This window comes from Ranitomeya imitator, chromosome 1 (assembly GCF_032444005.1).
Source record: "Ranitomeya imitator isolate aRanImi1 chromosome 1, aRanImi1.pri, whole genome shotgun sequence".
Classification (NCBI taxonomy): Eukaryota; Metazoa; Chordata; class Amphibia; order Anura; family Dendrobatidae; genus Ranitomeya; species Ranitomeya imitator.
This window is the reverse complement of record NC_091282.1, coordinates 453,961,740-453,985,814: the sequence shown is the minus strand read 5'-3', so window position 1 is coordinate 453,985,814 and position 24,075 is coordinate 453,961,740. Positions and strand designations below refer to the sequence as shown.

Below are 24,075 nucleotides of genomic sequence, written 5' to 3'. Positions count from 1 at the left end.
GGAACTGTCAAGTTCGGTGGAGGAAACCTGATGATATGGGATTGTTTCACAGCCAAAGGCATTGGATGCTTGACCAGGATGGATGGAGGTCTCATTGCTGAGCTATATGTGATTATCCTACAAGACGAGTTACTTTGTACACTCAAGCACTATGGGTATGAAAAGGACAACATAGTATTCCAGCAGAACAACGGCCCAAAGCATGCGTCGAGACTGGCAAAGAAATGGCTCAGTGGCAGTGCTATATTGGCCCCCACAGTCCCAAGATCTTAAACCAATTGAACACTTGTGGGTAGAATTAAAGAAAAAACTATATACATACCCAAGTGAGTCAACCAGTATGCACCAACTTTGGAAATGTGTAGAAGAGACCTGTGATCAGATGTCAGTTGAGACATGCTTGAATCTGATCGACAGCATGCCCAGAAGGATTCAGGCAGTGTTGAAAGCCAAAGGTGGATTTACAAAATACTAACAGAATAATAATAATTAAAATATAGATTTTTAAGAGCAAAACAGTAACAGTGCAGTGACATGACAACAATCTGCATAACTAATTATATTCTAAACAGTTTCAAGTGATATTTATGTATGAGATAGCCAAGATGATTGTTTATAAAATGATTGTAGTCTCACGTTCAAAGCAGTAGTGGATGGTGAGATATGGAGCCTGAAAGTGAAAAGCTCAAAACATTGTTACCCTTTTTGCTTGTCAGTGTACAGAATTTGCTTACTTACGTGCTTTTTTCATGCCTGTAATAAAAAATTACTTCAGCCTTGGGCCAGTATTCTGCTCCATTTTTGGAGCCTATTAAGAGGGCTACTCTTTACTAGTTTCAAACAAGCAGTGGAATATCAAATGGGGTTGTAAAGGTGATAATTTGGGCCAGCTCAAGCTTTGCCTCTGCCTGATAGAGAAATGAACAAGTGCTACTGGAACCACTTCTTTGTGGTCCCCATTGCAGCTGTAAGAGCTTCCTCTTTTTTAGCATGCCTTAGAAATTAAAAAAACTATATGGCTTCCACAAAAATAATGTAAAAAAATATTGACTGTATCCAGTGGGAACAGATGCTTGAAAATGACACTGGCCTAACTGGGATTTCAACTCGAACCTGTCACCAGGTTAAAGTGTCCAGTTTTTGCTTAGATTTTATTCCTGTTGCTCTTTTAATTATTCTTTTTTTGTGTGTGTCTGTTTTTGTTGTTTTTTTATTTTAGATTTAAAATCCATCATACGGTTCCACAGATATGGACCTTTTTTTAGTGCTAAATTGTCTTTACCAAGGGGGCATTGCTCATAGGGTAATAATGTTGAGTCGCCTAAAAACACTCCCCTAGAAAATCCTTTGAGCCATGCACCCGTGGAGAAGCATAAAAATTAGCACTAAATAAAAGGGCTCATAATTATGGATAACTGTTTGACGGATAAAAAGCAAACAAAACACAGAATATTCCGGGGAGCCTCAGAAATAAAATAAGAGCAACCATTGGCTACTTTTTCCTTGCTGACAGATTATTGTTAAACGCCAGCAAACTATTTGAAGACCGTGAATCACAACTTACGGAGCTGAGAGCATTGTTGTGAACAATATGTCTACGTTCCATCAGCTGTATACAGATAGTGAGAGTTCAGTACATTAGAAAAGTATGAGCATTGTTGCTGATGATTCGCTATAACGTCACGTGCACTTTATATACAATCTTGTTAGACATGTGTGCTTATCTACAGTATTGAAAAACATTTACAGCCGAAATCTCTATACTACTAATCCTCTATGTATTGATTTGTAAGAGTAACTTTGATATTTATGTTGCTGTCGGCTGCACTGGACATTTGACAAAGCCCGGGCTGCACGTGAACAATACGATATTCCTCCTAGAGAATGAATCATTACTATGCATACCAGACTTTGGTGAGACGACTTGTTAAAAATTATTACTATGTGAAACAACAGTAATTCGAGACCTCAATCCCTGTGGTTTTCTCTCTTAATGATCAGATAACATTGACTAATGCCATTTCTGGGTTACTGCGGCAAAAGTGTAAATGTCATCCTGGTATGTCACATCATATTATATGAGAATTCTTTGAAGCCATTAGCAAAGGTATCAGTTAGCATTTTCATGGCTGCACCAAGCAGTCTTAATTATGACACTGACTTGCGTGAATTCATATTAGAGCACTCGGAGGATCTGCACTTAATTAAGATGCTATTCTTTTCAGCTCCTGTTAGCGGTTGATGAGTCTCTTTATTGGCCACGTAACACAAAGTAGTATTCAGCTTTGAAATTTCGAGTAAGAGTAAAAATCATTTAGTTATGGAGGTTTTTTTTTTCTGATTAGCAAATTCCTGGCCATATGTTTTATGAGATCTAATACATAATTAATGGCAAAGAAAATCTGGGAGTGTTATAATGGCCTATTACCTACACAGCTTTGTCAACTTACCATTGAAATAACAATGCATCTTTGGAGGTGGAAATGGAGAATGTTTATTAAAATATGATGCATTTTTCATTCATTCATTCATTCTCCATAGGATTATTTGTAAAGACGTTTGGCCCAGGCTCAAATTATTAATATTACTAGAAGCTAGGACTGTATTCATGTCCAATATTTCAGCAATTCTACTTTAGGATATAATGTGCCTAAAAATCATGTTCTGACCTTGTGATATTTTCCCAATCTTCCATCTTTATGTTTCGTTTGTGTCATAACGGTTATATTGCCCAAACCATAAAATGTCACCTTTCTGGCTTTATCAACTTTTGGAATAAAAATATTCAGTTTTAGGAGTGTTAATCCAGCAACCAGAATCTCCCTCATTCTGGGTTCTTTGCAATCCTCGTCACTGGTACCGGCAATGGGTCGGTCTTCAGGCTTAGACTAATTTTCTACACAATTTTTCTCAGTTTGCAGAGCTATGTATACAGAGCAGATTGACTCCCAAGTATGAAGCCATATAATATTCCATGATATGAAGCCTCTGTTGCTGCAGTTGTGTGCATAATGTCCAATTTTACCAACCCATTACCCACCCATCCAACCCCTTCACCATTCTATTGAATAAGTATTAGTTATAGTGTGAAGAAAGAAATGCTTTTCCAATAACTAATCCTTTCTATTCTTATAATAGATGTCTACCTATGTTTGTCCTTACAATAGCTAATTTCCAGTACAAAAGAAAATAATACCTAGCTCATAGCATCAAAAAAATATCTGTTGAAGAACTTAGACACTGTATATATAGAAATAGATCTACCTATATATGATAGTTTTCATGCACTATGACCGCGCTTTTGGGAGTGCATCACGGTTCTTGGTGTTGCCTCCTTGCAGTACTTTGTTTGCTTGTGTCATTTTTAATATTCATGCTTTATCGACACCTCATAAGTCCACAACGTACTTGTCCTGTAACTACAACTTCTTTATGTATATTCTTTTAGAGCTTACTGCATTGTAAAGGTAGACTCAGTGGCGTAACCGAGGTGCAGATGAATTGTGTGACCGCTACAACTTTCCTTGACAGCTGAAAGCTGAGATTTTAATTAGCCAGACTTTGGACAATAAGTTGATAGCTGTGCTAAAAAGATTCTTACAGGTGTACATTTTGGGAGCCAATGCAAAAATCTCCAACAGAACCCCCTACTTTCGTAATTAATAGTAGTAGTCTTTTCATATGGGTCTAATAGACCTTTTGGGCCTCCTTAGACTCCAGGGCCAGTTTACAACTGCAACCATTGTAGCCACCTTGTCTCTGGTTCCCATAAACCGTTGTTTCATTGATGGGTTTTTTTCTAATTTTTGACTGCAATATAAATATTGAATTGATTGTGCTTCGATTAACTCCATTGTCAATTTTTCAATTTGTCTTCTTTTCTCTTCTAGTGCTGGAGTGGGCAGAACAGGCTGCTTTATTGTAATAGATGCCATGCTGGAGAGGATACGGCATGAAAAGACTGTAGATATTTATGGTCATGTGACTTTAATGAGAGCTCAGAGGAATTACATGGTTCAAACAGAGGACCAGTATATCTTTATCCATGATGCCCTGCTGGAGGCAGTGACATGTGGAAATACCGAAGTGCCAGCTAGAAACCTGTATGCTTATATTCAAAAGCTGACACAGATAGAGTCTGGCGAGAATGTCACAGGGATGGAATTAGAATTTAAGGTACTATTTATTATGTGGCTTGAATTCAAATGTTTCTATTATCCTCGAAATGAAACAATAGAGGCATTGCCTGACGTGAGAGAGTCTGCTTCTTTTTCTCCTTTCATAGCACCACTCTGTCCAAACATTAGGTCTAGTATTGCACTTCAGCCCCACTCAAGGGAAAATTGTTGAAGGGAAACTGCAAGCTTGGGAATGCTGTGCAATTTATGGGAAACATGTTAAAGCGTAAGATTGAAGAGAGGAACAGATTGATTTATACATTAAGTTTATAGGCTAGCTTCACACAAACATATAGCATCTGTACTTTATCATCCCGGTTTCGGTCACAATGCCGCGTGCTATTTCGAGGCTCCCTACCTGAACTAACAGCGTCATGAGCATATACGGTGCTGTTAGGTTCGAGAATCAGCTAGATCATCAGGTAGACGGTGTGTAGCTGAATTACTTATGAAAATAATTGTGATAAAAATGTTTTCTTTATATGTCTTCTAAAAGTTGCTTAAAGTGTTTTTTTTTTCTCAGTTTCTACTCAACTTCTCTTTTACAGCGCCTCGCAAGCTCGAAAGTTCACACGTCACGGTTTATCAGTGCCAATCTTCCATGTAATAAATTCAAAAACCGCCTTGTTAATATTATGCCATATGAGTCCACAAGGGTATGTCTACAGCCGATCCGTGGCGTAGAGGGCTCTGACTATATCAACGCCAGTTTTATTGATGGATACAGGTAAGTGTGTTACTAGTCAACTAAGCTTTGCAGTTGTAGGCCTGATAGAAATTGTTTGATTTGTTGTGCAAAAGCATATTTTAAGATTTTGGTTTTACAATCCATTAGCTCCAATACAATTGAAATATTTGTAGATGTCTCCTATGAATTTCACTAATCTCTTCCTATGTCTATTTGTTTAAAACTGTGTACTCAGTTAATTGAACATATATATATATATATATATATATATATATATATATATATATATATATATATATATCTCAGTACAGACCAGAAGTTTGGGCACACCTCATTTACAGATTTTTCTGTGTTTTCATGACTCTGAAAATTGTAAATTCACACTGAAGGCAACAAAGCTATGAATTAACACATGTAGAATTATATACTTAAAGTGTGAAACAACTGAAAATATGTCTTATATTCTAGGTTCTTCAAAGTAGCCACCCTTTGCTTTGATGACTGCTTTGCACACGCTTGGCATTCTCTTGATAAGCTTCAAGAGGTAATCACCAGAAATGGTCTTCCAACAGTCTTGAAGGAGTTCCCAGAGATGCTTAGCACTTGTTGGCCCTTTTGCCTTAACTCTGCGGTCCAGCTCACCCCAAACCATCTCGATTGGGTTCAGGTCTGGTGACTGTGGAGGCCAGGTCATCTGACGTATCATCACTCCCCTTCTTGGTCAAATAGCCCTTACACAGCCTGAAGGTGTGTTTGGGGTCATTGTCCTGTTGAAAAATCAATGATGGTCCAACTAAACGCAAACCGAATGGAATAGCATGCCGCTGCAAGATGCTGTGGTATCCATGCTGGTTCAGTATGCCTTCAATGTTGAATAAATCCCCAACAGTGTCACCAGCAAAGCACCACTACACCATCACACCTCCTCCTCCTCCTCCATGCTTCACGGTGAGAACCAGACATGTATAGTTCATCCGTTCACCTTTTCTGCATCGCACAAAGACACGGTGGTTGGAACCAAAGATCTCAAATTTGGACTCATCAGACCAAAGCACAGATTTCCACTGGTCTAATGTCCATTCCTTGTGTTCTTTAGCCGAAACAAGTCTCTCCTGCTTGTTGCCTGTCCTTAGCAGTGGTTTTCTAGCAGCTATTTTACCATGAAGGCCTGCTGCACAAAGTCTCCATTTAACAGTTGTTGTAGAGATGTGTCTGCTGCTAGAACTCTGTGTGGCATTGACCTGGTCTCTAATCTGAGCTGCTGTTAACCTGCGATTTCTGAGGCTGGTGACTCGGATAAACTTATCCTCAGAAGCAGAGGTGACTCTTCGTCTTCCTTTCCTGGGACGGTCCTCATGTGAGGCAGTTTCTTTGTAGCGCTTGATGGTATTTGCAACTGCACTTGGGGACACTTTCAAAGTTTTCCCAATTTTTCAGACTGACTGACCTTCATTTCTTAAAGTAATGATGGCCACTCGTTTTTCTTAAATTAGCTGCTTTTTCTTGCCATAATACAAATTCTAACAGTCTATTCAGTAGGATTATCAGGTGTGTATCCACCAGACTTCTGCTCAACACAACTGATGGTCCCAACCCCATTTATAAGGCAAGAAATCCCACTTATTAAATCTGACAGGACACACCTGTGAAGTGAAAACCATTTTGGTGACTACCTCTTGAACCTCATCAAGAAAATGCCAAGAGTGTGCAAAGCAGTCAGCAAAGCAAAAGGTGGCTACTTTGAAGAGCCTAAAATATAAGACATATTTTCAGTTGTTTCACACTTTTTTTGTTAAGTATATCATTTCACATGTGTTAATTCATAGTTTTGATGCCTTCAGTGTGAATTTACAATTTTCATAATCATGAAAATACAGAAAAATCTTAAATTATACTAGCTGAAGAGCCCGGCGTTGCCTGGACATAATAAATATCTGTAGTTATAGCACCTCACTTCTCTAATTTTCCCATCACGCCTCTCATTTTCCCCCTCACATCTCTCATTTTCTCCCTTACACCTCTCATTTTCCCCCTCACTCCTCTCATTCCCCCCTAACACTTGACATTTCGACCTCACATCTGTCACTCCACTATTTTCACTCACTCCTCTCATTTTGCACTCACAACTTTTCATTTTCACCTCACACCCCTCATTTTCACCTCACACTACCCATTTTCCCCTCAGTATATACATGTTTGTCATCTCCCTTATATATAGTATGCACCTGTATGTCATCTCCTGTATATAGTATATACCTGTATGTCATCTCCCCTGTAAATAGTATATACCTGCTGTATATCATCTCCTCCTGTATATTGTATATACCTTTGTGTCATCTCCTCCTATATATAGTATATACCTGTATGTCATCTCCTGTATATAGTATATACCTGTATGTCATCTCCCCTGTATATAGTATATACCTGCTGTATGTCATCTCCTCCTTCATATACCTATGTGTCCTCTCCTCTTTTATAAAGTATATACCTGTATGTCATCTCCTCCTGTATATAGTATATACGTGTGTCATCTCCTGTATATAGTATATACCTGTAAGTCATCTCCTCCTGTATATAGTATATGCCTGTGTGTCATCTCCCCTGTATATAGTATGTACCTGTATGTCATCTCCCCTGTATATAGTATATACCAGTGTGTCATCTCCTCCTGTATATAATATATACAGTGGGGCAAAAAAGTATTTAGTCAGTCAGCAATAGTGCAAGTTCAACCACTTAACAAGATGAGAGGCGTCTATAATTTACATCATAGGTAGACCTCAACTATGGGAGACAAACTGAGAAATAAAAATCCAGAAAATCACATTGTCTGTTTTTTTAACAATTTTTTTGCATATTGTGGAAAATAAGTATTTGGTCAGAAACAAACAATCAAGATTTCTGGCTCTCACAGACCTGTCTTCTTTAAGAGTCTCCTCTTTCCTCCACTCATTACCTGTAGTAATGGCACCTGTTTAAACTTGTTATCAGTATAAAAAGACACCTGTGCACACCCTCAAACAGTCTGACTCCAAACTCCACTATGATGAAGACCAAAGAGCTGTCAAAGGACACCAGAAACAAAATTGTAGCCCTGCACCAGGCTGGGAAGACTGAATCTGCAATAGCCAACCAGCTTGGAGTGAAGAAATCAACAGTGGGAGCAATAATTAGAAAATGGAAGACATACAAGACCACTGATAATCTCCCTCGATCTGGGGCTCCACGCAAAATCCCACCCCGTGGGGTCAGAATGATCACAAGAACGGTGAGCAAAAATCCCAGAACCACGCGGGGGGACCTAGTGAATGAACTGCTGAGAGCTGGGACCAATGTAACAAGGCCTACCATAAGTAACACACTACGCCACCATGGACTCAGATCCTGCAGTGCCAGACAAAAAGATGAGAGGCGTCTGTAATTTACATCATAGGTAGACCTCCACTTTGGGAGACAAACTGAGAAAAAAAATCCAGAAAATCACATTGTCTGTTTTTTTTAACAATTTATTTGCATATTATGGTGGAAAATAATTATTTGGTCAGAAACAAAATTTCATCTCAATACTTTGTAATATATCCTTTGTTGGCAATGACAGAGGTCAAACTTTTTCTGTAAGTCTTCACAAGGTTGCCACACACTGTTGTTGGCATGTTGGCCCATTCCTCCATGCAGATCTCCTCTAGAGCAGTGATGTTTTGGGCTTTTCCCTTGGCAACACGGACTTTCAACTCCCTCCAAAGGTTTTCTATAGGGTTGAGATCTGGATACTGGCTAGGCCACTCCAGGACCTTGAAATGCTTCTTACGAAGCCAATTCTTTGTTGCCCTGGCGGTGTGCTTTGGCTCATTGTCATGTTGAAAGACCCAGCCACATTTCATCTTCAATGCCCTTGCTGATGGAAGGAGGTTTGCACTCAAAATCTCACGATACATGGCCCCATTCATTCTTTCATGTACCCGGATCAGTCGTCCTGGCCCCTTTGCAGAGAAACAGCCCCAAAGCATGATGTTTCCACCACCATGCTTTACAGTAGGTATGGTGTTTGATGGATGCAACTCAGTATTCTTTTTCCTCCAAACACGACAAGTTTTGTTTCTACCGAACAGTTCCAGTTTGGTTTCATCAGACCATAGGACATTCTCCCAAAACTCCTCTGGATCATCCAAATGCTCTCTAGCAAACTTCAGACGGGCCCGGACATGTACTGGCTTAAGCAGTGGGACACGTCTGGCACTGCAGAATCTGAGTCCATGGTGGCGTAGTGTGTTACTTATGGTAGGCCTTGTTACATTGGTCCCAGCTCTCTGCAGTTCATTCACTACGTCCCCCAGCATGGTTCTGGGATTTTTGCTCACCGTTCTTGTGATCATTCTGACCCCACGGGGTGGGATTTTGCGTGGAGCCCCAGATCGAGGGAGATTATCAGTGGTCTTGTATGTCTTCCATTTTCTAATTATTGCTCCCACTGTTGATTTCTTCACTCAAAGCTGGTTGGCTATTGCAGATTCAGTCTTCCCAGCCTGGTGCAGGGCTACAATTTTGTTTCTGGTGTCCTTTGACAGCTCTTTGGTCTTCACCATAGTGGAGTTTGGAGTCAGACTGTTTGAGGGTGTGCACAGGTGTCTTTTTATACTGATAACAAGTTTAAACAGGTGCCATTACTACAGGTAATGAGTGGAGGAAAGAGGAGACTCTTAAAGAAGAAGTTACAGGTCTTTGAGAGCCAGAAATCTTGATTGTTTGTTTCTGACCAAATACTTATTTTCCACCATAATATGCAAAAAAAAATGCTAAAAAAACAGACAATGTGATTTTCTGGATTTTTTTTTCTCAGTTTGTCTCCCATAGTTGAGGTCTACCTATGATGTAAATTACAGACGCCTCTCATCTTTTTAAGTGGTGGAACTTGCACTATTGCTGACTGACTAAATACTTTTTTGCCCCACTGTAATATACTGGAAGAAGTACACACCCATGAAGAAAAAGGACAATGAGAAATTAAAGAATAAAAAAGTTTTATTCAGCTCTAAAGCCACTATTCCATGTTGTGGTCAGTTTATCATGCTCAAACTGGTGAAAGGTCTTATTGAAAATTAAATTGCTGTATATTTATCTTGCATAATATATACTATTGTTAGTGTTATTTTTTTTAAATAAATTCTTTAAATTTTGACTAGGGAAAAATGTTAATAAATGTCACAGAGAAGCTATTAATATTCACTGGATATACATTATGTAAATTGATTTTAAAACTGGAGTAAAGCCCAAACATTAGACCGGAAAATGAGCATAGACCCTCTTTCCAGTCCTTTAGTGAATGTGTTTTACAGTGTCAGATATCTTTACATTTTTTGCAACCTATAACATAATCTGAAAACTAGGTCTCTAATGTCAAACCCTTAAACATCACTATTAAAGGGTTTATCCAACTGGCAACAGGTAAGCAAGTATAAACTACCTGTCTGTTAGTATGTAGGCCCATAGTAACAAAAAAATAATTATTCCTGGATAAATGCTTTAAGTTAATTAAACAGAAGTTTTCAGGAGTCGCGTAGGTGATCTAGCTCATATTCGGGGCACTATCAAAATTTAATTGGCATTACTTTTAAATATGTATATGTTGGTACAGTTCTCATTATACTGTCTTTTAGCATATGACTACCTGATAGATTTTAATTATCAACATCATATTCTGTGACATTCAGACCCTTTTTTACCTGTCACTTATCATCCTTTGGACAGGTTGTTTCAAAGTCCCTTTATTACTCTACGACAAAACTTTTGATCATTCATGCTACCATTGATCTGATTGGCAATTAAATAAGGTGCAAAGATGAAAAGATGATAATGAATTGAGATGTGATATCTCATATAACCCTAGGCTCTAAATGTAGTCTTTTTCATAATACATACCAAATGTTAGTTAGGAGTTGCTATGGATTTGCACACTAAGACACATAGATGGTGTAACGGGGTCTACCAAGCTGGGGTACCTCTCTCAGTACCACCCCTCGTTTCAGGAGGTCCACTCTGCTTTGGTTGGAGTCTGAATGAAGGACGCTGGCTGGAATTGCTTGTTTACATGGGCGCATATAAAAGATCACTGCTTCTCCATGTATTTCCAGTCTGATAAAAGTTTACTCACAGAACACAGAATATATCACACAGATACAGAGGGCAGGCCAATAGAAAAGCGGCAGGCCAGACATACATTACAATAGCCGCAGGTGGCCGGAACCTGACGATATTTACTGTGGGAATTACAAGGGTCGGGGGAGGACAAAAGGGGAATATCGTGTCCCCTCTCCCAGGGGCACAGCCTGTGGGCTGATGCATTAGGGACAGGCATCTCACATGGAACCTATTATAAATACATATAACTGCACAACATATTCTGGGTGCTGAGTGGTTCTGTAACACGTAACACGGCTCCCCTTTTCAGCGACGCAATCGGCATACACAGTCTGATCCTTAACGGATCGGTTTGGGGATGACCGAAGTTTATGGGGTTGGTACGAGTTCCGTTTGTCGACTTAGTCCATCGGCGTTACCGTTTTGTTTGCCGGGTCTGTAGTGGATGGTGAAATCCAAAGGTTGTAGGGCTAAACTCCACCGCAGCAATTTGGCGTTGTCTCCGGAGACCCGATTAAGCCAGACTAGGGGATTATGGTCCGTTAGGAGGGAAAACTGTCATCCATACAAATATGGTTGCAACTTTTTGAGTGCCCATACTACCGCCAGGCACTCCTTCTCGATGGCCGCATAGCTTACTTCATGGGGCAGTAGTTTCCGACTCAGGTAAGCTACCGGGTGTTCTTGGCCGTCCGACCTGACTTGGCTCAGTACTGCCCCCAATCCAAACATAGAAGCGTCTGTGTGAACAAGGAAACGTTTAGTTGGATCGGGTGCGGCCAAAACAGAGGTATTGGTGAGGGCGTCCTTTAGTTGGCGGAAGGCTTCCTCACACTCTGGAGTCCAGGTTACCTGGCGGGGTTTGTTCTTACAGGTCAGATCAGTGAGGCGCTTGGCTATGCTGCTGTAATTGGGAACAAATTTCCTGTAATACCCCGCTGTCCCTAGAAAAGCCATGACCTGGGTTTTAGTGCGTGGGGTGGGCCATTTGGCTATGGCCTCAATCTTGGCTGGTTCTGTTCGCTGTTTCCCACTTCCCACCCAATGCCCTAAATACTGAACCTCTGCTTTGCCCACGTGACACTTGTTTGGGTTCAGGGTGATTCCGGCCTTGTGGATCCTGTCCAATACTGTCTCTAGGTGATTTAGATGCTATTCCCATGTCGCACTGTAGATGGCGATGTCATCCAGGTAGGCACAAGCATAGTCCTGGAGACCATCCAGAAGCCGGTCAGCCAGCCTCTGGAAGGTCGGCGGGACATTCTTCATCCCGAATGGCATATCTAGAAACTGGAATAAGACGAATGGGGTGACAAATGCCGACTTGGGAATAGCGTCGGGACTAAGGGGAATCTGCCAGTAGCCTTTCAATAGATCAATGGTGGTCAAATACTTTGCCCCCGCCAGCCGGTCTAACAACTCATCCACACGCGGCATGGGATATGCATCCGTCACTGTTTTCTCATTGAGCGTACGATAGTCTACACAAAACCGTGTAGTCCCATCCTTCTTGGGCACTAACACTACGGGGGGTTGCCCAGGGACTATCTGACTCTTCAATGACCCCTAAACGCAACATCTCTTGTATCTCTTGTCGCATCCCCTCTCGTACAGACTCAGGGACGCGGAAGGGGTTTTGTCGCAGGGGGGTCTGATTCTGGGTCTCAACCTTGTGTTGTGCCAGGCGAGTGTACCCTGGTCTCCCCGAAAACATCCTCTGTCGCTGCCTCAACAACTCCTCCGCCTGCTGTCTCTCCCGGGGGCCTAGGTCTTCATCCAAGTGTACCTGGTCCCATGTTTAAGACTGAGTCCTTTCCCCTAAGACATCCGGCAAGGGAAGTCCGGCTAAATCCTCTGCTTCAGTTGCACAGATGGCCACTAGTGGTGGTGCAGTGGTTAGCACTGCAGCCTTGCAGCGCTGGGGTCCTGGGTTCTAATCCCACCCAGGACAACATCTGCAAACAGTTTGTATGTTCTCCGTGTTTGTGTGGGCTTCCTCCGGGCACTCCGGTTTCCTCCCACATTCCAAAAGCATACTGATAGGGATTCCAGATTGTGAGCCCCATCGGGGACAGTGATGATAATATGTGCAAAACTGTAAAGCACTGCGGAATATGTTAGCGCTATTTTCCCCACTGCCTGGTAGGGCCCCTGCCATGCAGCTTGGAACTTGTTCTGCCTAGTGGGCTCTACCACTAAGACCTTCTGTCCTATTTCCAAGGTGCGCTCTCTGGCCCGCTGATCGTACCATGCGTGCTGGCGCCGCTGGGTCACCTGCATGTTTTCACGTACAGCCTGGGTCAGCTCCTGTAGGCGGTCCCGGAATTCCAGCACATAGGGTACAATAGGTACCCCTTCTATGAGGCCCTTCCCAGTGTTCTAGCACTATGTCTAGGGGTCCCCTTGCCCGTTTCCCGTATACCAGCTCGAACGGGAAGAACCCCGTGGATTCTTGGGGCACCTCCCGATAGGCAAACAGGAGGTGTGGCAAGAATTTCTCCCAGTCCCTGTAGGTCCTGGTAAGTCTCAATGAGTTGTTTTAACGTCCCGTTAAAGTGTTCACACAACCCATTGGTTTGCGGGTGGAACGGGGCGCTTCTAATGGACTTTACGCCACACAGCTTCCACAGTTGGTTGGTCACCTCTGCTGTAAACTGGGTAACCTAGATCGAGATAATCTCCTGGGGAAATCCAACCCGTGAAAAACCTTGAGCAGGGCGGCCGACACCGTCTCTGCCAGTATTTTAGGTAACGCAACAGCCTCTGGATACTGTGTGGCATAATCTACCACTGTCAATATATACCTTTTCCCTGACGGACGGGGTTTGGCTAACGGCCCTATCAGATCGACCGCTACTCGACTAAATGGTTCCTCCACTATGGGGAAGGGGCGTAATTTGGCCTTGCATCGATCTCCCCTCTTGCCAATGCGCTGGCAACTGTCACAGGTCTGGCAGTACTGACGAACATCATAGGTTACCCCCGACCAAAAGAAGTTTTGTGTCAGGCGATGCCTGGTGCGACTGATGCTGAAGTGCCCGGCCAAGGGTATGTCATGAGAGATTCGCAGTAACTCCTGCCTACACTTCTTGGGAACTACCAGCGGTTGTTTTATAGTGGGGCTTGTCCCTATGTGGTGCTGCTCTGTGATCCGGTAGAGGAGTCCCTGCTTCCATGCAAACTGTTCCCTTTCCAGTGCCTTCCCACGATATCCCTCCAATGAAGGATCCTCAAGTAACTCCCTCTTAAATTCATCTGGGGTGGCCCAAGAAATGTGTCTGGCTATGGGAATACGTGTAGGGCTGGGATGTCTTACCTGGGCCTCCTCTGAGTGTGATTCCGCCTCCGCAGCTCGAGCTTGTCTCGGGGTGGTCACAGGATATGTCTGAGCCAGAGGGGCAACCGAGAAGGCAGACAACATGGGCCCCAAGTCATTTCCCAGCAAGACGTCTGCAGGCAAATCCTCGATCAAGCCGACCTCAACAAGGCCATCCCCGACTCCCCAGTTCAGGTGAATCCTGGCAGTGGGCAGTCGATGTATAGCTCCCCCTGCTACACGGACTGCCACTGTCCGGCCCGTCTTCTCTTGGTCCCGGACGAGATGAGGCTTCACAAAGGTCAAAGTTGCCCCGGAATCTCTTAGTCCCTGCATACGTTTCCCATTAACCCACACGACCTGTCGATGCTGTTGTCGATTATCTGCCCGGGCTGCCTGCATGGGGTCTACTTCATGCAGCACTTCCTCCATCTCTTCCACCCCTTGGTTAGTTGTAGCCCCCAATGCAGGGTCAGCTTTGCCTTGGTAGCAGTGTACAGCAGCCTGGCTGAAGGTAGCTTTTCCCGCCTTTGGCCACTGGGTATGCTGAGTCCGGTTGGGACATTGTCTTTGCAGGTGGCCCAGCTGACTGCAGGTGTGGCATCGCGCCCCAGGGGGATTGTGGTAGGCCGGGTTTCTAGCTGGTCCCCCTACAATCTTCAGTGGTTTGGGGCCCTCCAGGTCCATGGGCGGACCCCTAGGGACCATCTTTGATCTGGACAACTGAGGCCTCCTGGCATCATGATGTTCATCGGCCAGACGAGCGGCTTCCTCAAGAGTCGTCGGCTGCCTGTCCCGAAGCCATTCCTGTGTCTCGGGGGTTAGTCCATTAACCCCTTCCCGACCTGTGACACAGCGTATGTGTCATGAAAGTCGGTGCCAATCCGACCTGTGACGCATATGCTGTGTCACAGAATGATCGCGTCCCTGCAGATTGGGTGAAAGGGTTAACTCCAATTTCACCCCATCTGCAATAATAGGGGGAGTGTTACTTTAACCCGGGGGGGTGGCTTTGCACCCCCGTGGCTACGATCGCTCTGATTGGCTGTTGAAAGTGACATTTCACTTTCAATCAGAGCGATTGTAGTATTTCACCAATGAATATTGGTGAAATATTACAATCCAGCCATGGCCGATGCTGCAATAGCATCAGCCATGGCTGTAGATTGCGATCTGCCCCACCGCCACCGATCTCCCCCCCTCCATCTTCCGTCCGGTCATTAGCTGTCCTCCGCACCCCTCTTTCCTCCTGTCTGCTCCCCCCGCAGTCCGATCCACACCCCACTGTCCGATCCACCCCTATACCTCCCGTGTCCCTCCCAATGTCCGTCCGTCTGCTCCATGGGCGCCGCCATCTTGCAAAATAGCGGGCACATGCGCAGTGCACCTGCCGAATCTGCCGGACGGCAGATTCGTTACAAGTACATTTTGATCGCTGTGATAGAACCTATCACAGCGATCAAAATAAAAAAATAATAAATACCCCCCATCCTTTATCACCCCCATACGTAGGGATAAAAAATATATTTTTTTTTCCCCACTAGGGTTAGGGCTAGGGTTAGGGCTAGAATTAGGGATAGAACTAGGGTTAGGGTTAGAATTAGGCTGGGTTCACATTGCGTTAGTGGCAGTCTGCTAACGGAATCCGTTACATAGCGCCACTAATGCAATGTAACAGATCCGCTAAACGGATTGAACTAATGCAATCTGAACCTAGCCCTAGGCTATGTGCACATAGCCGCTGCAGATTCGTAGCAGTTTTCCATCAGGTTTACAGTACCACGTAAACCTATGGAAAACCAAATCCGCTGTACCCATGGTGCGGAAAATACCACGCAGAAAAAAAAGGTGTGCTGTATTTTCCACAGCATGTCAATTATTTGTGCGGATTCCGCAGCGTTTTACACCTGTTCCTCAACAGGAATCCACAAGTGAAATCCGCACAAAAAATACTGGAAATCCGCGGTAAATCCGCAGGTAAAACGCAGTGCCTTTTACCTGCGGATTTTTCAAAAATGGTGCGGAAAAATCTCACACGAATCCGCAACGTGGGCACATAGCCTTAGGGTTAGGGTTGGAATTAGGGCTAGGGTTGGAAATAGGGTTAAGATTAGACTGTGGTAAGGGTTATGGTTAGGGGTGTGTTGGGGTTAGGCTTGTGGTTAGGGTTATGGTTAGGGGTGTGTTGGGGTTAGGGTTGTGGTTAGGGTTGGGATTAGGGTTAGGGGTGTGTTGGGGTTAGGGTTGTGATTAGGGTTATGGCTACAGTTGGGATTAGGGTTAGGGGTGTGTTGGGGTTAGTGTTGGAGTTAGAATTGAGGGGTTTCCACTGTTTAGGTACATCAGGGGTCTCCAAACGCAACATGGCGCCACCATTGATTCCAGCCAATCTTGCATTCAAAAAGTCAAATGGTGCTCCCTCCCTTCCGAGCCCTGATGTGCGCCCAAACAGTGGTTTACCCCCACATATTGGATATCAGTGTACTCAGGACAAACTGGGCAACAACTATTGGTGTCCAATTTCTCCTGCTACCCTTGTGAAAATAAAAAGCTTCTTGCTAAAACATCATTTTTGAGAAAAGAAAAATGATTTTTTATTTTCATGGCTCTGCGTTGCACTTGGGGGTTCAAAGTGCTCACCACATATCTAGATAAGTTCCCTGGGGGGTCTAGTTTCCAAAATGGGGTCACTTTTGGGGGGTTTCTACTGTTTAGGCACATCAGGGACTCTGCAAACGCAACGTGACGCCCGAAGACCATTCCATCAAAGTCTGCATTTCAAAAGTCACTACTTCCCTTCTGAGCCCCGACGTGTGCCCAAACAGTGGTTTGCCCCCACATATGGGGTATCAGTGTACTCAGGACAAACTGGGCAACAACTATTGGGGTCCAATTTCTCCTGTTACCCTTGTGAAAATAAAAAATTGCTTGCTAAAGTGCTCACCACATAATAGCATCGCTTTATTCTGAGGACTATAACTTTTTTATTTTTTTGCTGATGACGCTGTATGGCAGCTCGTTTTTTGCGGGACAAGAAGACGTTTTCAGCGGAACCATGTTTTTTTATATCCCTCTTTTTGATCGCGTGTTTTCCACTATTTGTTTGGCGGTATGATAATAAAGCGTTGTTTTTTGCCTCTTTTGTTTTTTTTATGGTGATCACTATGTGTGCTTTTATTGTTTTTTTTTTATTTAGACAAAGAAATATATTTATTGGAACAATATGTATTTTTTTTTCTTTATTTAGGATTTTTATTTTTTTTTACACGTGTAAATATTTTTTTTTTTACTTTGTAACATTGCCCCATTGGGGGACATCGTACTATAGTGTCAGATCGCTGATCTCACACTTTGCAGTGCACTGTGTCAAATCAGTGATCGATCACACAGGCACTGAAGGAGGCTTGCTGGTGCCTGCTCTGAGCAGGCGCTTGCAAGCCACCTTCCTGCAGGACCCGGAAGGCCCCCCGTGGCCATTTTGGATCTGGGCCTGCAGGGAGGAGGAGGCGTTGCTACGAGTGTCTCAAGGAAGCACGCAGGGGACCTCCTCCCTGTGCGATGCTTCCCTGTGCCGCCGGAACACTGTGATCATGTTTGATTGCAGTGCTCTGGGGGTTAGTGTGCCAGGAGCGGCCCGTATCCGCTCCTGATACCTGGCCCCGATCGGCCGCGCTCCCCCCGTGAGCACAGCTGATCGGTGATGACATACTATCCCGTCGGTGGTCATATGGGCCCATATCACCTTGACAGAATAGTACGTCACATGTCAGAAAGGGGTTAAAATTATAGACTGTTCATGTCTTTGACAGTGGGCAAACTTACAAAATCAGCAAGGTATCAAATACTTATTTCCCCCACTGTATGTATATTAGATGGTGAATTTTATATGGGGGAGTTACCGTTTTTGTGACCTTTTATTTATTTGTGAAATTCTTTTTTTTCTGAGTTTTCTAATGATATTTCTCACACTGCTGGCCTTTGGAATAAAAAACATCCTATAATTGTAATTAAGAGTTTCTGAAAGATAAGGCTTTAATAATAACTTGAATAAAAAAATTCCCTCTCACAATTTACAGATGCTTAACATAGTTTTTTAGATCCGGACTTGGTTAATATGATTGCTGTGGTGACAGCCATTAATCCTCTGACATTTCTCAAATAAGTAGTTTATTAAGTGTTTTATTTCACATGAAGTAAATCTGGAGAGAACTCCCATTCCAGGTAGTAACGGATAATGAGCACATTCATATAAATCATTGTTTTAACAATGTAATAAATGGAAATAATTTTATATGTGCAGTTGTCTATAAATCTTGCTTGATATTTTCCTTAGATTTTGTGTTAATATTTTTTTTTAAATGTCTACATTCACTTGGTATTTGAACTCAAAGCAGCTTTTTCTGATTTGCTTCTTTTTTCTGTCTGAATTTTAACAAAATCTCCTAAAGATTGAAAGCCTGATTCTCGCCTATAGAAAACTAATAGATTATTTTGCCCTAATTCATAATTATTGCAATGTCTCACTATAATTAGGAATTATACCAATGATTTAATATATACCACCAAGGAAGACCCATCAAGTCAAAGTCTAAAGATGCCACGCACCAGAGATAACTGCTCTCTCTTCTATCTGGCCCTCCTATCTGGCTCAGCTAAGCATGAATGTGTTCTCTATGGGTAGAACAGAATAAGCAAGCAGACAAGGTCATTTAGCAGATGACTACCAACCTGGAGAGCAAAAGGACTGGTTATTTATATTCAAACCACCCGGTCCTTATCTTCTCCAATCATTATACTGCCTCTGTACAAATCCCTAGTTAGACCGCACATGGAGTACTGTGTCCAGTTTTGGTCACCGGTGCTCAGGAAGGATATAATGGAACTAGAGAGAGTACAAAGGAGGGCAACAAAATTAATAAAGGGGATGGGAGAACTACAATACCCAGATAGATTAGCGAAATTAGGATTATTTAGTCTAGAAAAAAGACGACTGAGGGGCGATCTAATAACCATGTATAAGTATATAAGGGGACAATACAAATATCTCGCTGAGGATCTGTTTATACCAAGGAAGGTGACGGGCACAAGGGGGCATTCTTTGCGTCTGGAGGAGAGAAGGTTTTTCCACCAACATAGAAGAGGATTCTTTACTGTTAGGGCAGTGAGAATCTGGAATTGCTTGCCTGAGGAGGTGGCGATGGCGAACTCAGTCGAGGGGTTCAAGAGAGGCCTGGATGTCTTCCTGGAGCAGAACAATATTGTATCATACAATTATTAGGTTCTGTTGAAGGACGTAGATCTGGGGATTTATTATGATGGAATATAGGCTGAACTGGATGGACAAATGTCTTTTTTCGGCCTTACTAACTATGTTACTATGTTACTATGTTACTATGTTACTATCTGTCTGGGGGAAAGTTGAAAGTCCTACATATACATTAGATGGTCAAACAATCCCACCAAAATCGTCAAGTTTGGCCATATTGAATCTAATATCTAGTGTTTTTTTTGTTACTGTACATATACATGCTTTTGGCCTTGCCCTTCATTGTATATGTGAGACTTGTACTGGAGTGTTACTGCTCCCTATGTAATATACAGCATATATTTAGATAAGACATAATAGCGTCTACTACCGTTTTGACTCCAAGTACTAAACACTATTTTTTTTTAATCTCAAGCACTCTTTAGTTAGATCCTCTCCCACAGTTGGTATCACATTGTGCTTGTTTTATCATAATGCAATCTATAAAGATATGTCCTAGGTCAACTTTGTGGACACTTTAAAAAACTTTTTGATTGACCTCTTTTTTAATAGACTTTTAAATGTATTGTTTGCTGCACATTGCCTAGGTTATCAGTGACCAGTGTATATGATGGTTGGTCTCCTAGGCAAAGAGTACAGCGCTTACAAGCTCTTTGCTATGGAGCTTGCAAGCACCGCTCTAAAGTTGGCCAGATTTCTGCACTCCTCTGTTTCTGGAGAGGCAAAAGTGCTTCTTTTTGCAGCATAGGAGAGGACACAATTCTAGAAAGGAGTGCTCCTGGTTTGCAATCATGAGATTCCACCTTTAATCCGTAATGTTGCATAAAACTATGTGATATGCAATTGCAAGTTCTATAATGGCCTCTCATTTCTCATCAAGTTTGGTAACCATTTTGAAATTTTTTGGTCTTCAGGAGACTGAAATTTTTATTTTTTGCATTTTCTGTTTCAAACTACATAGGGTTTTCACTTTTCCTTTGCCATAGCTGTATGAGAACAAAGTATACTATAATGGCAACAGGGAGGGGGGCAGGGATGGCTACTGTTGGCTACCTTGACATATTAGGCCCCCTCTCTCCTTTTGAGATTAGGTTCCAGGAAAGCTCATAGGATGACAGAGGTAGACATCTACTGCTACGTAATGACTTAGATAATGTCACTTTTGACCATGGCAGATTAGTTAAAGGAAATCTGTCACCCCCGGGACGTATATGACCTATTAATATGGGCATACAGGTAATAGAAATGGTACACTAGTCCTACCTGTATGCCTCAAATTAATTGTCTTGATGCTGATGTTATATTCTTTATTTATGTTAATGAATCCCTGCCCTCCTCTCCTCATTGTAATACTTACCCCCCTCCCATCAGCGTCAGTCACGGCCCTGGAATCCTGTGCCTGAGGGAGTGCAGGGTTTAGGCACAGAATGCTGGGGCTGTAACTGACGCTGATGGGAGGGGGGTAAGGATTACAATGAGGACAGGAGGCAGGGATTTCTTCCACGCACCGCATACCACGGAGCCTGGAAGAAATCATTAGCGTAAAGACTGAATATAACATTTGTCAGCAACAAGACCATTAATATGAGGCATAAAGGTAGGACTAGTGTAAGATTTCTGCTGCCTGTATGCCCATATGAATATGTCATATACGTCCCAGGGGTGACAGATTCCCTTTAAATAAACAGAATCAAAGTAAACAGTCACAGGGGGTAGTGAGCCACAGCCTGGCTCCAGTGGTTATCACTCAGACACATCTCTTGTTTTACACCCATCACCATGACATCATATTATATATGTCCACAGTAATGACTGGCTTACCTTGAAGGAAAGCAGTTTATTGTATATAATATACAAAAAACAGAAAGATTTTATTAATCAAATAGTGTAAATAAAATGCTTAGTTTCATTTTCTGGACTAGCGAACAATTGCACTCATAATCTTGCCCAAGATTTAAGCTTTAAGTGATAATACCAGAAAAGTCAATATAGGATTCCTGTTTAAGGCTGTGTGCACACGTTCAGGATTTTTCATGTTTTTTCACTATAAAAACGCTTTAAAAACACATACATATGCATCCCATCATTTATAATGCATTCCGCAATTTTTGTGCATATGTTGCTTTTTTTTCCACAAAAAAACGCATCACGGTAAAAAACGCAGCATGTTCATTAATTTTGTGGATTTTTTGCGGATTTCCCACTATATTATTGCTTTGGGAACCTCTGGAAAAAAACGCGAAAAATCCGCAAAAAAAAAAGCTCAAAAAACGCAAAAAAAACGCATGCGGGTTTCTTGCAGAAAATGTCTGGTTTTGTTCAGGGAATTTCTGCAAGAAATCCTGGTGTGTGCAAATAGCCTAACAAATTTGTAACAGAAAGCTAAGAAAGTTACCAGAATAAACACAAGGGATGAGTGCATTCAAAGAAAGAATGTCTAGTCTCATTAATGTTAAAATACACTGGAATATATTACTTTAATGTAAAATTAAATGTAGAAAAGTAGAAATATTACAATAGAAACATATTGTTATGATCAAGAATTTTCTGTTTAAGACGGCATTAAGTTATTTTAATAATAATTTTTTTTATGTATTAATGTTTCCTGCATGTGTCCCCCATATGTCCTTCTTTTAGTCCTGTTACTAAGATTTACAAATTCTGATTTTATCTTTGTCTTACAAAACCAAAGTCACTATAGAACTCTATGTTTGATGTCATAGATCCGTGTATCGGTATTGGGAGTTATTCCAAGTAAACTCACTATAAAAGCCTATGATTGATTTCATAGATCCATTGGTGGGTATTGGGTGTTAATCCAACTAAGGTCACTATAAAACTGATTTATGATTGATATCATAGATCCATGGATGAGCTATTGGGCATTACTCCAACTAAAGTCGCTATAGAGCCTGATAGTGATTTATGATTGATTTCATAGATCTGTGGATGGGCTATTGGGTGTTTCTCCATTCATAGAGATCCTGACATGCAATCATTTTACTACCATGTGAAATTGGTTCACTTGCCTCCACTGTATGTTTAGCTGTTTGTCCTGGCCTATGTAGCATACATTCTGCAGATTAGCAAGCATTTAATATACAGTGTAGCTATATGTCTTAGGTGTAACAGCATTATGTTCTCTTTTTTTCTATTAAACAGACAGCAAAAAGCCTATATTGCAACTCAAGGTCCCTTGGCAGAGACAACAGAAGACTTCTGGAGGATGCTATGGGAACATAACTCTACAATTGTGGTCATGCTCACAAAACTTAGAGAGATGGGCAGAGTAAGTATCTAGTTTTATTGTCACGTCAGAGGCGTAGCTAGGGTTTTGGTTCAGGGGGGGCGAAGCTTCTGAGTGGGCCCCTAACTAGGTAACCTTGATTACAACTTGGTGACGCGCCCTAATACTGGAGGAGAACCTCAGCAGATGACAGCGCTGTTACTGAAGATAATCTCTATATAACGACCAACATGGATATTACCGCCATATGGTCAGTGGTAGATACCAGTCCTACAGAACATATAATAGATCACTGCACAGTTACAGATAATGTCTTACCGCTGACGATCTTTATGATGGAGTCATCACTTTTCCCGTCTTTTCCATCTGGCCCAGACCGACATGACAACTTCTTCCAGCAACGACTCGGCTGCAGAGAATACAACAAAGACACGTTTCACTTCTCACATTCCAGCCCCACCACCATCTATTCCCAACCTGCACAAACTCTTCATCCTGCTGATATCCCAAAACTGAGCCCCTGCTGCCGTATGTGTCCCTATTACTGCACCTGTTACCCCAATAATGAGCCGCTGCTGCCGTATGTGTCCCTATTACTGCACCTGATGCCCCAATACTGAGCCGCTGCTGCCGTATGTGTCCCTATTACTGCACCTGATACCCCAATACTGAGCCGCTGCTCCCATATGTGTCCCTATTACTGCACCTGATGCCCCAATACTGAGCCGCTGCTGCCATATGTCTCCCTATTACTGCACCTGATGCCCCAATACTGAGCCGCTGCTGCCGTATGTGTCCCTATTACTGCACCTGATACCCCAATACTGAGCCGCTACTGCTGTATGTGTCCCTATTACTGCACCTGATACCCCAATACTGAGCCGCTGCTGCCGTATGTGTCCCTATTACTGCACCTGATACCCCAATACTGAGCCGCTGCTGCCGTATGTGTCCCTATTACTGCACCTGATACCTCAATACTGAGCCGCTACTGCTGTATGTGTCCCTATTACTGCACCTGATACCCCAATACTGAGCCGCTGCTGCTGTATGTGTCCCTATTACTGCACCTGATACCTCAATACTGAGCCGCTACTGCTGTGTGTCCATATTACTGCACCTGATACCTCAATACTGAGCCGCTACTGCTGTATGTGTCCCTATTACTGTACCTGATACCCCAATACTGAGCCACTGCTGCCGTATGTGACCTTATTTCTGCCCCTGATACCCCCAATACTCAGC

General features: G+C 42.6%; 1 protein-coding gene across 36 annotated transcripts in view; it reads left to right on the top strand.

The window, feature by feature from the left end:
- The window catches only part of PTPRD (protein tyrosine phosphatase receptor type D), an 878,514-nt gene that overhangs the window by 840,324 nt on the left and 14,115 nt on the right, over positions 1–24,075 (top strand). For all 36 annotated transcript variants that reach the window (XM_069764541.1, XM_069764828.1, XM_069764762.1 and 33 more), the window contains 3 exons: positions 3,891–4,176; positions 4,727–4,905; positions 22,746–22,872. In XM_069764541.1, coding sequence (XP_069620642.1) covers positions 3,891–4,176; positions 4,727–4,905; positions 22,746–22,872 — 592 coding nt within the window. The remainder of the gene's footprint in view (positions 1–3,890; positions 4,177–4,726; positions 4,906–22,745; positions 22,873–24,075) is intronic.